Raw genomic sequence first — 18,961 nt, forward strand, 5'->3', positions numbered from 1 at the left:
AATATGGTTGGCACCCTGGGTATGTGTGGATAGAGGTATGTATATATGTCTGGGAGTTGGGCGTGTTTGTTCAGTAGCTTTCTCTACATGTTGTTGTGGCGGTTTGCTTGTATGGGTTTGGTATAGGCAGGATGGTTTCCTTGTCTGGGTTAAGCCTGCATGGGCTTTCATTTTGCAGAATTTTGTGTTGGTTCTTGACAGGGCTCTTGAGTGGGTATATTTGATTCTTAGATGTGTTCATGTCTCTGGTCACATATGTTTGGGATACCAGCTGTATTGTGTTGGCCTAGAATGACAGTTGTTTGGCCAGTTTGTGCATTTGGGGGACTTTGGAGCAGGTGTTGGAAAGATCTGATTCTTTGGGATTTGATTTGCCCAAGTGATGGAAGCCTGGTGCACACAGGAGGTTATATTAATAGGAGCAGATTGGTGTTTTGGGAGGACCTTATTGATTTGACACATGAAGGGTTGGATTGTGGTTTATGTCAGTGAGCTGAAGTTTGACCTTAGGGAAACCCTTGAATACCTTCCTCCATAGAGAGTGAGGCCCAATTCTCCCTCCAAAAGATTTTTAGCTGGTGGTAGGCTCAACAGACAGGCCACGATTTATCATAACAGACAGGGAATCATACAATGTAAGGCCACTAGTCACTATGAAGGAAAGGGGAAGGGATCTAAGGGAATCACAGAATGCAAGGCCATTTGTAAGAATAACTACTCTGATAGGCTTCAACTCTTTACAAGGTTGCTTATGAGAAATGGAAAGGATACCAGGGAATGCCCTGGCAGGAGGCAAAGGGAAGAAGAGGGAATGTCTTATTCTCTTTTTTGTCTTATAGCTGGGAAATACTCCCTTTGGCTGTTTATACACCCTTACAGTGTATCTTAGGTAGTTGGGATCAGTTTGATCCACAAACTCGAATAAAAGGAAAAATGGTCAGAAGTGCCCTGTATACAAGATTTTTGCATGTCATGTTCAAAACAGCAGCTTTCATTATACCTTAGCTGCCTGCCTGATATCCATCTGGAATGTAGGCTGCATGAGCAAGGGCCCAAACCATTTCGAGACCAGAGAAAAAAGTGTCACTTTTAAATCTAAGTTACTATGAGACATAAATAATTATGTTCATTTTTTTTTTCCCCTCTTGTATTCTACTATTCTGTTCTTTCAGTAACTCCCTCTCTAAATGCTAGAAAAAGGGAAAGACAGGAGGAGCTAAGGGTATCCTTCTCCTGGAAAGGCCAGACCTTTTGGGAATATTAAAAGGTGGACATTGTGCTTTGGGGACAATGTAACAGGTGTTACCCCAAATTGCAGGAACTCAGCTTGCAGGAAGCAGACTTGACAGGCTTAGAAATGTCAGAGGATATGCTAGTTCCCATGAGATTTTAATTTCTCTCCAGACAAGTACATGGAAGGAAAATTTAAAAATCCCATATCTGGGCTGACTCTAATTTGATTTAAAAGTTCACTCTAGTCTTATAATTAGTCCATGTCATTCCCCCTGCTCCCCAAACCTGTCTTTTTTGAGCTCATCGTTTTTCTGATGTATCTTTGGTCCTAGAGGCCTAAATTAATGTATCTTTTGTTCCAATTTAATTTTGTTTTGTCTAACTGAAGTCTTTTTAGGCCTTTGTTTTCTCTTACAGTCTTCATTTGGAGGCCAATTATTCAAGGGTTAACTCGCAAATACATTGGAAAAATAAAGAGATTTCCTTTAGAAAATCCTAAGGAGGAAGATAAACAGTGGACATAATGGCACCCTAAATATTTGTGTAAAATGAAGAAAGGGAGCTTTGAGCAGTAAACTATATATAGGTGTGGTAACTATGCTGAGTTATAGAAAGATGAAGAAAACAATAAAACCCCCTCAAAGCCTAGGTGTTTTGTACATTTGTATGGTCTAGGAGTTCTGTACCAGATGTATTGCAAAGTAATGTAGTTCTATAACATTTTAATGTCCCGAGTTTTGGGGATTTTTTTCTTATTTCTTTCTTTTTTATTATGGTAACATAAAATTGAACAGTTTACCCATTTTAAGTGTAGAATTCTCTGACTACCATTCTACTTTCTGTCTCATCTTTAACCAGAACTCATCTGTTGTTTTCCTTTTTCTCTCTCTCTTTTAGTGATAATAGTCTTACACTACCTGTTGTCTTATGTCTTAAAGTACTTTTTTTTTTTTTACACACATTGTCCAGATTGCTAGATGTTTATAAAGGGAGATTAAGTTTGGCTCTTGTACCTTCATCAGGCAAGGAAATAGAAATCCTATAAGATGTTTTAAATTATATAATGTCATTGAGAGATGGTATATTACTAGTAACTTACATGAGTTTTTAAAGTTATATATACGTTGCAATGACTTAAAGCTGTTTGCATTATTGTTTTCATAGATCTAAATTAAAATTGAGAAAATGTCCCCTAGATAATTTTATGAATTTCTGTGTGTTTCTTTTTAAATCAGGTTAATATCTTAAATGTAGTTTGTAAAAAAAATTTGGCTTTCATGTACAGTTTAAATATTTCTTTGTTTAGTAAACTCAATGTTGTGGTGATCATTATTCTTAGTATTCTATATAATTTACCGAAAACATATAGTATTGCTTAATTTAGGAACTCTAGAATATGTTTGAAAGTACACATGGCTTTTTTTTTTTTTTAACTTTGACACTCTTTTATAATGTATTTTTATCAGCAATTTCTTTAATGACATTTTAAAATACACCAAAAATGTTTACAGTTGAGATGTGTCAAATAATGACTAGTGCTTAAGATACACGATAATGTCTCAAAAACAAACTGAATAGGAGGAATAGATAGGAAAGATTTCACAATCTGAGAAATTGCTTTGCTAGGAGGATATTTTTTTTCCATTTTCATCATGCATTGTTACTTCTCTAATTCTATGAGAGTTTGGCAAAAAAGCAAACTGAAATTAGTAGTTTTGAAGCTAATTTTTACTAGAGTATAATCAATGATTATTTCTTCAAAGTGTAAATTGTTTTAAGACATTATTAAGAAAATCTTACATTAATTGAAAAAAAACATTCATTTTATAAACTATAGTGATCTGATCTCTTTAAATAATTCAGAATCACTTTTGTCAGTATGTTTGCTAATAAATTTTGTCTAAAAACTTCTTTTTGAAGATAATTTGAAATTAATATTTGTTGCCAGTTTATTATCTTTGGCTTTGCTATTTCTTGAAGAGAGCTTGTTTTCTCCCTAGGATAACGTTTTGATAAAATATTTCTGAAAATTTTACATGAATATGTATTTTGGTCAGGGGAAATAAAGAAAGAACCTTTGCCTAGTTACTGAAGTAAGAAATATAATATTTTATTCACTGTGGTAAATAAAGAAAGAACCTTTGCCTAGTTACTGAAGTAAGAAATATAATATTTTATTCACTGTGGTTTAAAATAATTTAGAGAAGGGTTTTTTTTTTTTCCTTTTTCTTATAAGAATCTACTCAAAGCAGTGGATCCTTGTACATTTTAAATACCTTTTATGTGCATTCTGTTTTATGACTTTTTTTTTCCCCCCACAGAGCTTATCAAAACATAATAGAAGCAATATTGGAACTGAAGGTGGACCACCACCTTTTGTGCCTTTTGGACAGGTAATGATTTTCATGTCGGCAAATGAATTTAAGTCAGGAAAAAGTGTTTTTCACTTATATGTAATTTGTGCTGAGTTTTGTTTTTTTTTTGTGAACTATTTATTCAGAGGTTATGGAATTATGTGCAAATACAAAGTTTGAAAATTTAAGGAATTTAGGAATTTGCTGTTAATCCAAAGATTGAAACAATTTAAGAGTCATAGCTGAAGAGCAGCTAAGAACTAATTAGGATAAGGAGAAACATTTTTTTGTTGTTGTTATTTTTCAATGGGATATTCAAAAGTAGAAAGACTAAAATATGCCATAATTTTTCAGAAGTCTGCTCTTCTTCCTCACTCTAAATACCCATTTCAGGTAGATTTAATTTTATTGCCAGTTGGCATTCACCCACAGCAGCCCTCATTCTTCTACACAACTGAAAATTTTTCTGTCTACTTTCTATTTTTCAGTCTCCTTTGCTACAAAATACTACCTTAAGGTAGCTCCTCTGCTAGCCAGTATCTTTTGTCTTCCTCATTGTGCTTAGAATCAAATTGCATTCACATCAGTGTCCTCCAGCCTTTCCTGTTTTATCAGTGGCAAATCCAAGGACAATCCCTGTGACAGCTAGCTCTTCTCATGATATCACCAAAATTTAACTCTTGATAAATCTGCCTTGGATTTGTTCTTTACAAGTGCTGGCTCAGAGTAAATGTGAGCTGAGGACATAAAGTTAGAAAACAGAGACCTACATTTCTATAGTATGGTTTATTGTGTGTGTGTGTGTGTGTGTGTTTAATTTGCTATAAAAATGATCTAGTTTATCAGATGAGTAAGATCAGTTGACTGTCATCCTCTTCAAAAACCTCTTCATATAGTGTACTTAGAGTTATTCTTGCATTGTGACTATTTTGAAAATATTTTAAAAATATGTTGATCTTATTCTGTGTTTTGGAACAATGGATAGTCAAGATAAAAGGAAGCATGAAGTCCTAATATATAGTCCATGTTTTTAATATTCTCACAGTGTAATAAAAATCCCCAGAAAGAAAACAAAGTAGAAAGTTTCTAGTAACTTATATTTGAAGATGATAAATGACATATTTGTAAGAATTTACCTGTGAGGAGGTGATAATATGTCTCTTTCATAAATTACAAATAATGAATGTTTGCAGCCTGATTGAGGCAGAGGGTATGTTTTTTTTTGTTGTTGTTGTTTTTGATTTAAAAGTTCAGAAACATGTTAAAATAACTATAACATAATTCTTATATGGATATTGTGGCATAATATGGAAATTGAGCTCTTACTTGCAGAATCAAATTTAACTTTCCTTTTGATTACTATAGACCATGTGAAATCTCAAATTGTTTTAAGCGATTATCCAAAAGTGAAACTTAGATTCCTTGCTTCAATATATGCATCCCCTGATTCAGAGGACCACATTTTTGTGTATCTTTAATTTCATTTACTGTTACTTTAATCAATTTACTACTGTTTTCTTAATTTTTTGTAGATTTGTGGGGTGGAATCTTATTTTTGTAGATTCTCAGCTATTGAAATGTATACAAACATTTCTTTTCAAGAGGTATTGCTTTCTAACAAAAACCTTTTAATCTCTTTTGAAATTATTGGATTTCTTTTTACTATTTTACCAGAAGTGTGTATCTCATATCCAAGTGGATACCAGAGAGCTTGATAGAAGAAAGACATTGCAAGTTACAATGCCTGTTAAACCTACAAATGATAATGATGAATTTGAAAAGCAAAGGACTGCCGCTATTGCAGAAGTTGCAAAGAGTAAAGAAGTAAGAAATTAAATAGTCACAAATCTCTCTTATTTCTTATCATTATTTTCTATTTAGATTACTCATGATTGTTATTATCTTTTCACATAAGATATTCAGCAAACCTATGACAATATTCTTGCATATTTCATAAGTAAAAAATGCTTTGTCACCTCATGGGGTCTTAAGATTATACATATTATTCTTATGTTCTTTTTCCAAATCTCCTTGGCAATTGTAATAAATTCTTCTTCCTAGCAAATTACCTTTCTTTTTTTCTTAATTTATATATGACAGAAGAATGCATTACAATTCTTATTACACATATAGAGCACAATTTTTCATATCTCTGGTTGTATACAAAGTATATTCACACCAATTTGTGTCTTCATACATGTACTTCGGATAATAATGTCCAGCACATTCCACCATCATTTGTAACCCCATGACCCCTCCCTTCCCCTCCAACCCCTCCCTCTGTCCTATCTAGAGTTCCTCTCATGTTCCCTCTCCCTATCCCACTATGAATCAACCTCCTTATCAGAGAAAACATTTGGTATCTGTTTTTTTGGGATTGGCTAACTTCACTTAGCATTATCTTCTCTAACTTCAACCATTTACCTGCAAATGCCATGATTTTATTCTCTTTTATTGCTGAGTAATATTCCATTGTGTGTATATGCCACATTTTTTTTATCCACTCATCTATTGAAGGGCATCTAGGTTGGTTCCACAGTTTAGTTATTGAATTGTGCTGCTATAAACATTAATGTGGCTGTGTCCCTGTAGTATGCTGTTTTTAAATCCTTTGGGTATAGACTGAGGAGAGGGATAGCTGGGTCAAATGGTGGTTCCATTCCCAATTTTCCAAGGAATCTCTATCCTGCTTTCCATATTGGCTGCACCAATTTGCAGTCTCACCAGCAATGAGTGTATCTTTTCCCGCACATCCTTGCCAACACTTATTGTTGTTTGTCTTCATAATAACTGCCATTCTGACTGGAGTGAGATGAAATCTTAGAGTGGTTTTGATTTACATTTCTCTAATTGCTAGTGATGATGAACAAGTTTTCATATATTTGTTGATTGACTATATATCATCTTCTGAGAAGTGTCTCTTCAGGTCCTTGGCCCATTTATTGATTGGGTTACTTGTTTTGTTGGGTTATTTGTTTTATTTGTTTTTGAGTTCTTTATATACCCTAGAGATTAGTACTCTATCTGATGTGTGAGGGGTAAAGATTTGCTCCCAAGATGTAAGCTCTTTATTCACCTCACAGATTGTTTCTTTTGCTGAGAAGAAACTTTTTAGTTGGAGTCCATCCCATTTACAAAATGAAATTAAACCTCTATCTCTCACCATGCACAAAACTCAAAATGGATCAAAGACTTAGGAATAAAACCAGAGACCCTGTGTCTAACAGAAGAAAAAGTAGGCCCCAATCTCCATCATGTGGGATTAGGCCCCAACTTCCTTAATAAGACTCCTTTGGTGCAAAAATTAAAAGCAAATCATCTTTTTATTTTCCCTTTTGTTTTTCTTCTTAACAGTGTAACAACTGAACCCAACACTTTTTATGTAGCAGAGGGTTTCCTGTTATTGTTTGGGTTAGTTACCATTTTCCCACATAATAGCAGCTTCTGAGGAATAGTAACTTCTGAGGATATGTCAATGGATGAGCATCAAAATTTTTGTTATTTTCTTTCTTAATTTTATTCAATTTGTAGTAAAAGTAATTTTTATCTTTGGCTTATATGTGTTTTTACACACACACACACACACACACACATTCACACTCCATTTTACACTATTGTTAGCCAAAGGTTCTATTTTAATTATTTTGAATTTATTGCTTATTTGGAATGGGTATTTGATTAGTCTTTGATAAGAAATTTAAGTTCTTGAGTTAGTTGCTTAGACTTTTCTTACCAGTGAGTTAGAATAGTTTCCTTTATTCCAAAACCATAATAAAGCTTAGCTAACAATTGCTTTCATCTATTTAATTTCAAATTTTAAGTAGAAGACTTGTTGAAATATAGTTGTTCTTCCTGCAGTGTCTTTCTAATCATCAGTCTAGAGTAGGAGCCAAAACATAAGCTCTGGAATTAGACATTTTGGAAGTATATATCGCTCATAATCTTAAATGGAGCTTTTTGTACCCCAACTCTCATCATCTGTGAAAATCAGGAACAGTAGTATTACGTACTTCATATGGTTCCTGTGGGAGTTAAAATTAACAATTTCTAAGACATTTAGAACAGTTGCTACTACTTGGACCAGATCCTGACATTTTGTTGTTCAAAGCTCTAAATAAACATGGCTGTTGCTATTCTTTTTTATGCATTGTTTTCTGAAGTACCTTTTTTAAAAAAATTAACATTTCTTAAATTAATATTTCACTTAATTTATATGAAATATATTTATTTTTTCCAGAAGATATTAAAATTATGGTTGTTTTACAAGCAGATACTAGAAACTGAATAGATGTTCCTTAATGATTATGAGAAACTTTTTTTATACTGGCTCTTTATTGGAGCATAGTTCACATGTTTTTTTTTTTGTTGTTGTTTGTTTGTTTATTTACTTTTTTTTTTGAGAGAGAGAGAGAATTTTAATATTTATTTTTTATTTTTCTGCGGACACAACATCTTTGTTTGTATGTGGTGCTGAGGATCGAACCCGGGCCACTCGCATGCTAGGCGAGCACGCTACCGCTTAAGCCAAATCCCCAGCCCAGTTCACATGTTTTAATTGCTTCATTTTTTTAGGCCTAATTGATAACATATTTTCTCCACAAATTCTTGGTAATTGATCATATTTTTTAAGAACTAAAACAGACTTCAGAACTTCTTAATTTACATATGAGAGAGTTAGTGGAGGCTTAAAACTAACCAATTAGCAAGTTGCCCAAGGTTACCCAGTAACAGTTCTAGGATTAATATATTCAAAACATAAAATCTGTATCATCAATAATATAAATATATCAAATATGTAAATTACATGCTGCAATTTTAAATATAGTAGAAGATTTGTAGGATGTAGGAGAATTAGCTGTGTAGTTGCTGAAGAAGAGTAATCCAGATAGAGGAGGGGCCATTGCAAAGACTATAAATCAGGGACATGTGTTCAAGGAAAGCAAAGGAGATCATGGAAACAGTGAAGAGATGGGAAGTAAAAGAGACAAGAGAAAAAAAGGAGGTCAGCTTATGTGGCATGCTACAAACTATTGTAAAAACATTAGCCTTCATTCAGAGAGAAATGGGAGCTCTTTGAGGGGTTTGAGCACTATAATAGCATCTACTGACCTACTTTTTAAAAGATTAATTCTGGCTGCTGTGTTCAGACTAGGTTGTAGAAGAGGAGAATTAGAATTAAGTAAGTCACATATTGAAGTACCCAAGGGGAAAAATGATGGTTTAGATGAAGAACATGTGAATATTGTGGTGCCTTTTAGACATGCATGTAGTAATGTTTAATAGACAGTGAGACAGAAGACTATAGTTGAAAACAGCTTTGGAATAGATACATGCATTTCAGAGTTACTTTAGGCATGCAGATGATATTTAAAGTCATCGAGCCAAATGAGATCACCAAAGGAATGAGTGTTTATAGAGAATAGAAGAGGGTAAGAGCTCAGTAGCATTTCAGTCTTAGAGTTTGGATGGAAGAAGCTGAACCAGCCAAGCTGTGATCAGTAATGGATAGAAACAAGAGAATGCAGAAAATGTATCATGGAGAAAGGAGTGAGGAACCTGTCAAGGACAAGTGAAAAGTCTTGTGACTAGTGGTGGAGATTTATTCATCCCCTTTACGTTCCTCTTGTTGTAATGAAAACATGTGTGGGTTCTTCAATGATTATTTCAGTTTTTTAAGTATAAAATGAAGCAAGACAACAGTAACAATGAGGGGAAAAGGTATTGGAGGATTGAGAAGTGAGGAAAACATTTAAGACAGTGGTTTAAAACGTGAGAACAGATGGGTTAGGGAAATACAGTAAGATTGCTAGGTATCTTTGAGAGCCCACTTGAACTTCACAGTTATGATGATTCCACATATACCTCACTCACATATTGTGAACAAGATGATGTGGTTCATAAAAGGCAATACCAGTTACATGGTAGGTAATGTTTAAGTTGTGACAGTTCTAGATATTTTTATGTGTTTTGATTAAAAGCCATTTTAAAGCAGCAAAAAAATCCAATTCTGAAAGTGCTGTTTATCCTATTCCTTAATTCATAAAATGGAAATAAAATAATAAGGAAATGTGTCTAGAAACTGGGGCTATTTCATTGTCAAAAGAAAAAGCACTTTTGGAGTTACAGAACATAAATTCCAGAAGTGTATTTAATTTGGAAGAGGTCAGCCTCCAGACTTTTCAGGTAACTATGTTCTAGATATGATCCAAAATAGTAATTACTATCTGTTATTGAGTGTTTTCCCTGTGCCAGTTACAGAGATAATCACTTCCTATTGATGGTGTCATTTAATCCTCTCAAGGTAGTTTTTCTCATTGCTCTTTTAAGAATGGAAAACCTGAGGCTCAGTGGAAAGTGATTTGCCTGAGGACAGGAGATAATAGGTGACTGAGCAAAGATTAGCATAAGCCTTGTCTAGCTAGTCCAAAGCCTGTGTACTTAACTGTATTAAATCGTCTCCTATCTCTAACCTTTGTATCCCATTAATATAACCTCCTATTATTCTTTGCATTCAAACAAGTAATGGCTATCAAGGTATTTCAGTTGTTTTTTGAAATGCTGTCTCTCCATGTTGCCCAGGCTGGTCTTAAAAAAACTCATGGGTTTAAGTAATTCTTTTGCCTCAGTTTCCCAAGTAGCTAGGATTATAGATATGTGCTACCATAACTGCCTTCAGTTTTGTTGGAATTTCACAACCCCAAAATTGAATAAATCAGTTAATGTTTTTGGTCTTTGAATATATAATTTTAATTTTGATTTGAATTCAACTTAAATATTGTGGGGTAACAACTACTCAATGGAGATATTTATTAATCTTTTAATGTTCATTTAAAATGATATTTTTGTTTTTCCGGTTCTACTTTTTTATGATTCAAGGTAATTTCCTAGTGTTGCATACATTTATATCTGAAATATTTTATTATTATAATCATTTTAAGTTTAAAATGATCATTAAATTGATCATTATCTCTAATAAAATATCTAATAAAAAGTTTTAACTTACTCAATTTATGCTAAAGCTGTTAGAGCTTTAAAATATTATGTAACCATATATTTAATTTGCTGTTATATAAGTAGCAGTGTGAATGCTATGCATGAATTTGTATCTTTTTCATAAGTTTTGAAAAGAAAAAAATTGGATTAAAGTTTCAAATTTAATTATAAGTTTTTCAAGTAAGTGAGACAAAATAAGGAATATAGATCTACAAGTTTTTTAAATGTACTTGGTAAGAAATAACATAGGATTAATGTAGATAATAAATTAGTAGTTATAATACAGTGTTCAAATTTATTTTTGTTTACTTTCTGCCACTATAGAATCATATTCCTAGACCATGGACATAATGTGACCGATTCTTATACAGGTTTAGAATCTTGCTAAGTATAACCTTGCCTTGTAAGTGGATTTAGAAACCAGTTCTAATTTTATCAGTCATAAATTTTATCCTAGAATCATTTGACATCTAATCTTTATAATGCTTATTTTATTTTTCTTTTATATTGTTGTATAGTTAAGTTTATTTCCTTGGAGAGACTGAAAGATTTTAAAACTGTAAATGTTGTGTTGCCTGATTTGTGAGATGAAAAGATGGCTAATACTTGTCTGTGATTTGTGCTGTTTGAAAAGAACAAGCTGTTTCACTTTTCCATGTAAAATATAATTAAGAAACTTTTAATTACTTAATTTCACCAGATTTTTTTAGTAGTGACTTGGGTTTTAAGGCTATTTTTAAATGCTGTTTACTTACACCTCTTTTATGTTTCTCTTATCCTAAAGACCAAGACATTTGGAGGAGGTGGTGGTAGTGCCAGAAGTAATCTCAATATGAGTGCTGTTGGTAACCGAAACAGGGAAGTTTTACAAAAAGAAAAGTCAGCCAAATCAGAGGGGAAACATGAGGGTGTCTACAGAGAACTGGTAAGACTAAAGAATCAACCACAAAATTAATATTTTTTTAAAAATACCCTTGATCTGTCTTTGAGTTTTTAGAAAGGTGCTATATAAATTATATTTCTTTTTTTGATGGAGAACTATCAAAAATTTTTCATTTTTTTACCATAAAAAATATTAACTGAGTAGTTTTCTCTTCATTGTATTATTTTCAAACATCTTATTTTAATATAAAATTTTTTTTTCTTAGTTTTGCATTTGCAATGGAACTTGCTAAGTTAGAGAGTACTCAAGGCATAATACATTTTATACAGATTCTTCTTGACTATTAGTATGAATAAATAGCAAGTGAATGTTACATTAGTATATTATTTTCCATAAATATGTGATGTAATTTTGAGTTAAACAACAGTAAATAATTAAAAATATATACCTCACTTTATTTACTGACTGTCAGCACAGCTTTCTCTTTACTCCTTATAGGTTGATGAAAAGGCACTGAAGCACATAACAGAAATGGGCTTCAGTAAGGAAGCATCGAGGCAAGCTCTTATGGATAATGGCAACAACTTAGAGGCAGCATTGAATGTACTTCTTAACGGCAATAAACAGAAACCTGTTACGGGTCCACCTCTAAGAGGTATAACTTAACAGGCAATGTGCCAGATATTATTGGTGGCTTTTAGAGTAATATATTTTATCAAAAGAGGCTGAGTTTTATCACTGTGAGGACTGTAACTTTATGTAGCATGGTGAATGGAAGGATTGTGAGCTTGGAACCATAGATATGTTTGCAGGTTATTTTGAGTCTCTCTGTCCTTATGTCTAATGGTATCTTATTTAATAAGGTTAGTATGAGCAGCAGAGAAAATATGACATTGAGTGACTAGTTCTATTAATTATTTCTAGAACTGTGCCACTTATATAAATGACAACAGTTTATACACCGTTTAAAATTAAGAAGAAAATAAATTTTATTTGGTGGTGTTCTTTAATTATTGCATGGTCAAAGGTATTAGGTAATTTTTCAAGTCTCATTCCTTTATTTTAAAAACAAGGAATTTTACTCAGGTATAAAGAAGAATGAAATTGTCATTTGCTGGTAGATGGATGGAACTGGAGAACATTATGCTAAATAAAATAAGCCATTCTCGGAAAGCCAAGGGTTGAATGTTTTATATGCGGAAGCCAGAGAGAAAAATAATTTTTAAAAGTGGGGAAGTTAGGGTATCTTAGGAAAATAGGAAACCGTAGAGTAGAGGAAGGAAGGGAATCTGGAATTAATAGGGAATGAAATCTACCAAATTTTACTGTGTTCATGTCCAAATTTACCAAAGATAATCCCATATATTTATAATTATATAGGTAACTGTACAAGAATTAAAATATTAATAACAGAAGAGAGATTAGTATAGCAGAGCAAGAGGGAAAGAGAAGGTACTGGGAAATGAGATTGATCAAATTCTATGCATGTTTGAATATAATGATGAATTCTATTATAATTTTTTCTTTTAAAGATAATTTATATAAGCAAATTTAAATTTCTGGATAACTCATTTAGGGGATTAACCCATTAAGTTAAAAGTTCTCAATTCTGTTAACATAATAATTATTTAAAAGTTGCCATAAGTGTTATACTTGTTGTGAGTAATTTTTATAGATGTTCTGTATCTGGGACAATGGAACAAAATTGGTTGAATGTACTATTTAATATAATCATTTAAAAGTTTTCTTATTATTAAAAGAATATACGGAAAAATAATGAAAAGAAATATATGTAACATCCTGCTTGAAATGATTGCTGATTGTATTTTAATGCTTTTTTCTCCTTCCATTTTTCCATATAGAATATATATAAATACACATACACACACACACACATACACATGTATATATATGTATGTATGTCTTACTTTTAAATCTTAAGGTAGAGGAAAAGGAAGGGGTCGAATAAGATCTGAAGATGAAGAAGACCTAGGAAATGCAAGGCCATCAGCACCAAGCACATTATTTGATTTCCTGGAATCTAAAATGGGGACTTTGAATGTGGAAGGTAGGCTAACTTAAAGTAGATTCCTTTTTTAAAAATAGATTTTTTTTTTTAAAGATAATACTTTATTTAGAATTATACAAAAATATTTAATAAAGCAGCTGATGATATGAACATCTATTCTGAGTGTTTAGAAATTTATTTAGTGCATTTCCTGGTTGACAAAAGCACAGGAGAAAATTTTATTACATTGTGAAAAAAATAAATGGCATCTTATTTGGCCCTCTAATTGTATGATAAATACTTGTACCAACAACTTCTCTCAACTTTACTCCTATTAGATAGCAGATTTAGCCGTGTAGACAAATTGTTATTTTGGAAAACTATTACATATTCTTACGTATTTTATTTTGATTGGGAGATTAGTCTGTCTTCTTTCTCTGCATGTTACATGTTCTGTAAAAATGTTGAGACTGAGAGAATATGCTTTCACAATGTAATGAATTCTAATTATGATGTAGTTCAGTGAGTAACATAAATACTCAAGAAAGTAAGTATGTTAAATGTGTATCTTTTTTCCTAAGAGTGGAATGTGATAAATATTTTCCAAAGAGTAAGTTTTAAAAATATGATTCCAAAATAATAGGGAAATATCCTTTTAAATGTAGTTTCTCTTTTTGAGTTATATTTTAAATCCAACCAAATAAACTTTGAGGTAATGTGGATTGTTTGTTTGTTTGTTGTTTTTGTTTTACAGATTTGGAGTATTCAGGTTTCATGAAACTAGAAGCTGTTTTGCTAGATTATATAGAAAAATCCACATTGTTTGAAAAGCAAATGTTTAGTATAGAGGAAAACTATAAGCAGTAACATGGAAAAAAAGTATTTTCTTGTTTTTAAAGCATGAAATAGTTTCTGTTGCTGTATAATGAATTACCCCAAAGTCAGCTTTTTAAAAAAATGCAAATTTATTATCATAGTGTATGTGTCAAGGTTATGATCTAGCCTTAGGCCCAAGGTCCTCTTACAGGCTCACTAATTGTTAGCAGAATTCAAAAACTGAATTCTCTTTTGGCTTTCAGAAGACAGCTTTCAGCTCCTACAAGCTGTCCCTCAAGTTGTTGCCACATGGATATAACACAGGCAATAGTCATGGTATTTACTTCTGAAAAGCCAGTAGGAAAATCTCTGCTGCTTTTTCACATCTCTCTCACTTCTGACCGTGACTTCTTGATATTCTTGTCCCACTCTCTTTTTATACAATTCTATTCAGATCTTCTTTCCTTTCATCTTCCTGTCCCCCTACACTTCCTTTTGACTGTTACAGTATCTGCTAAATCATAGTGAGTTTAAGATTGATAGTCGTAACTCATCTATGACTTATAATAGTTGTTTTGACTGGCTGGGTTACAAACATGTCAAACCACAATTGATTCTTATATTTAAAACAACTTCCACTAAGCCCTTATATTTTTTTCCTTTTCTTTTTTTTTTCATTTACACTAAGGATAAAATCTTTTAAATAAATATCTCTTTGTGCCTTTAGTTTGTGAGTTGTCATCTCACAAGTTTTCTGGCATATTTATAACCTATATTAATCTTTAGTCTTTTATTTCAAAAGTTTATTTTACAAAATAAGATCTAGTAGTTTTTTGTTTTTATTTTTAATACTTTATAATCAAGCACGATTGAATACTGCTTGGTTTGCTATTTCATTATTTTTAAATATTTGTCTGACCTGGAACTAATTCTGTCAGTAGCTGCTTTTCTGCCCCTTTTATTTTTTAAGATGACATCACATGGAAAAGATTCATGACAACTCACAGAAGTACAAATAGCTGTGCAATAAATTTATAAGTATATAGATGGAAGGTGGTTATACTTGTAGATGATTTTTTTTTTTAGAGAGAGAGAATTTTTTTTTAATATTTATTTTTTAGTTTTCGGTGGACACAACATCTTTGTTTTGTATGTGGTGCTGAGGATCGAACCCGGGCCGCACGCATGCCAGGCGAGCGCGCTACCGCTTGAGCCACATCCCCAGCCCCTGTAGATGATTTTTTTATTCTCTTGGTCTTGTCTTCATGGTTACGATAAAGGTGACAAGATTGATGGGAAAACTTTGCACGTGATTACCCTTAAAGTATCTTTGCCAAGTTTTATTCTGTTACTCTTTTTTTTTTTTTTTGCTAACCTACTCATACTACTAATTTACCACATTCTTAGGTAAACTTTAGTTATAGTAAAAAAAAAAAAATAGTTGACACAAGGTACTCAATTGAATTTTCAACACATTTTAAGATCTCATGGAATTGAAGCCTGAAATATACTGCTAGTTTTATAAAAATTGAATCTCCACTTTTTTTTCCTCAGAATTTGGTCATTGTTCCATAAATCTTATATTCTAAAATTAACTCTTCATTGATAGTATGAAATGTTGGAGATTTTCTCAGGAAAATTTAGGAAGCTTTTCAGGGCAATTGTCATAATTTTAAATGGTTAAATGCCTTATAAACAGATAATGAAGAGAATTATGATCTTGTAATTGATATATGTTCATATCATCAACATCATCATTTGCGTCTATTATAGAAATTGACATTATAAAGAAGTATTTGTGATTCAGTGATACATATATGTGAGGATTCAAAATTATTTTTCTAATAAAATTGAAAATTGAACTTTTCTTCTTTGTGTCATATCAGTCCAAACTTTCAGATGATTGTTTAATTTGGGATCCCTAGAAGACACAATTTAGCTTTGTAAGCTTTTACCTAGATGATTGTGTCATATAGGTTGAACATATTTAATTCAAAAGTATAAAATCTGAAATGTTGAAAAATCTGAATCTTTTGAGTGCCAACATAATGCCACAAGTGGAAAATTCTGTATCTGACCTCATGTGACAGGTTACAGTTAAAACGTAGGTGTGATAAAAGTATTGTATAAAATCACTACCCGTGTAATCCCAGTTCTTTCAGAAGCTGAAGCAGGAAGCTTCCAATTTCAAGGCCAGCCTTGACAACTCAAGAAAGACCTTGTCTCAAAATAAAAAGGGTTGGAGATGTAGCTCTGTGATTAAATGCCCTGGTTTCAATTTTCAGTATTTCAATACATGAATAAGTAACTGTAACCTGAATATATAAGGTATATATGAAACGTAAGATTTTTTAAATTGAGTAAGGTTTTGAGTAGCTTGATAAAATATCACACCATACCTTTCCATCCTATGTAGGAAACACATTATTCCCTTGTCCAATGTGTGCATGGTACCTATGCTAGTCCCTTAGAAGCCATCTCAGTCATCAGATCTGCTGTTGCAGGATCACAGGGCCTGTGTTCAAGTACCACTTATTTTACTTAATAATGGCACCAAAGTACAAGAGTAGTGACACTGGCAATTTTAATATAGCTTATTGCCAAAGTGTTTTATTATTATTAGTGACTACTGTTAATCTCTTATTGTGACTAATTTATAAATTTAACTTGTATAGGAAAGAACATGGTGTAAATATAGTATTTTCTATGGCATCCACTGAGGATATCGAAACATATCCCCTGTGGATCAGGAGGACTACTGTAGTAGAAAAGAGCACTTCTGAGTTATTTCTTTTCCTTCTGTGGTTTCAAACTTGCCATCTGGTTTGTTTTTTGTAATTGAAGTCTGTAAGAAATAACCAACACTTTCCATTGTCCTGACATTTTCATAATTTTTATACCAGGTTTTCTAAAGCATTAACTACCTTAGTTAGGTGATTTCAGTTCCAAGATAGTAAACTAACAGGATGCCAGCTTCCTGTTAGGACATGCCACTAAGTTTGATTGACATTATATTAAGTGATGGTAGTGTTGAGAATAATCCCTGAAAATTGACCTCGTCTAAAATTGTCTTTAAAAAAAAAACAAACAAAACATACGAATGAAAAGACTGTGTCCTGCTAATGGTATTTTGCTTTAAAATTTATCATAGTGTATTTGTGTATTTCAACTTTGTAAATACATATAAAAATGTATTTAATAATTTAAGTACCATACTTAATTGCCTAGGAATTTGTGATTTATAAGATACTGATTGTAGGAATCTTAATTATTCTGAATGTATTGTAAATGTTGATATTTTCTTAGACTAGTAATGTATCTAGCACTAATCTATAAATATCTTTAGCATTTACTAGGGGCTACTCCAAAGGATTTAGTTTTACAAAATTAGTCTCTATCAGGTGTCGTGAAAAGAGGCTGTATAGTTGTTTTTTTTGTTTTTTTTTTTGCAGTACTTGGGTTTGAACTAAATCTTTGAGTTACATCTCCATATCTCCAGCCCCACCCCCCTTTTTTTTGGAGACAGGATCTTGCTAAACTGCACAGGCTGGCTTTGAATTTAACAATCCTCCTGTCTCAGCCTCCCAAGTTGTTGGAATTACAGGTGTGCACCACCCTGCCTAGCTTATGTAGATCTGTGTTCCTTTCAGCTCACAGTCTTATTAAATGCATACTATTAGAGACACTCTTAAATTCAAAATGGTCCAGATATACTTTGTTTTGAAGTTTTGAAATTTTCTGGGTAGATGCCATAGCTGATAAAATTGAACACTAGTGACCTGAAGAAGCTTACTATTATAGGAATTGCATATTAAATCCAAATTTTAAGTTGTTTTATTTTATGGCACGTGATATGTAATTAATTTTCTTTGGTATTTAGTTCAGTGAAAGATGGCATATTGCTTGTCTCAGAATATTAGAGTACATGAGCCTATTTTTCATTTTGCCATTCTTCTATTTTCCTCAATTTATTGTCCATTCCTTTAAACATTTACTAAACATAAATTAAAATAATAGTTACAATTTATTGAGCATCTACTCTGGCAGGAACTATGGTAGATGCTTTGCATATTATTAATTCATTTAATCATATGAAATGCAAAATATATATTGTTATTTCCATTTGATAAACAAGCAGGCTTGAAGAAAGAAAATGTAATAAGAGCTCAAGAACTGGGATTTGGATCCTGTCTTGTCCTTTTCCCAATTCAAAACTCTTTCTACCATGCTGCATATCTTTTAAGATGTTCAAGCTGTGTATAGCACACCACTGATTGTAGACTTAAAAAAATAGTATGGATAGAGGATAAGCTGGAGAATACCAGTAGATGAAATGCAGTATAAACATTGAGATGTTTGTTTTGAAAGACTAGTAAAGAATAACATTTAATATAGCATGACAGGACTGTGATTGTAGCTCAGTGGTAGAGCACTTGCACATGTGAGGCACTAGATTCAATCCTCAGCACCACATAAAAATAAATAAATAAAATAAAGGTATTATGTCCATCTACCAAAAACTAAAAACATTTAAATATATATATATAGCAAGACAGTTTGATTGTATGGGTTTGGGGAGATGGGTTATTGCTCTTCTTGCCTCCCCCACAATATTTTTTAAAAGATTTTATTCTATTTTTATAATACATGGATTATAATAATGTTTTCTAAAAC

The 18,961-nt window shown here is 32.3% G+C and overlaps 1 protein-coding gene across 2 annotated transcripts in view; it reads left to right on the forward strand.

Annotated features, from left to right (window-relative positions):
- The window catches only part of Tdrd3 (tudor domain containing 3), a 141,767-nt gene that overhangs the window by 67,161 nt on the left and 55,645 nt on the right, over nt 1-18,961 (forward strand). The window contains exons 6-10 of one of the 2 annotated variants that reach the window (XM_027938063.3): nt 3,555-3,626; nt 5,262-5,411; nt 11,365-11,505; nt 11,962-12,118; nt 13,406-13,531. In XM_027938063.3, the coding sequence (XP_027793864.2) occupies nt 3,555-3,626; nt 5,262-5,411; nt 11,365-11,505; nt 11,962-12,118; nt 13,406-13,531 (646 nt within the window). The remainder of the gene's footprint in view (nt 1-3,554; nt 3,627-5,261; nt 5,412-11,364; nt 11,506-11,961; nt 12,119-13,405; nt 13,532-18,961) is intronic. The other variant, XM_027938064.3, reaches the window with a different exon arrangement.

The sequence above is a fragment of the Marmota flaviventris genome, chromosome 4, assembly GCF_047511675.1.
Source record: "Marmota flaviventris isolate mMarFla1 chromosome 4, mMarFla1.hap1, whole genome shotgun sequence".
Taxonomy (NCBI): Eukaryota; Metazoa; Chordata; class Mammalia; order Rodentia; family Sciuridae; genus Marmota; species Marmota flaviventris.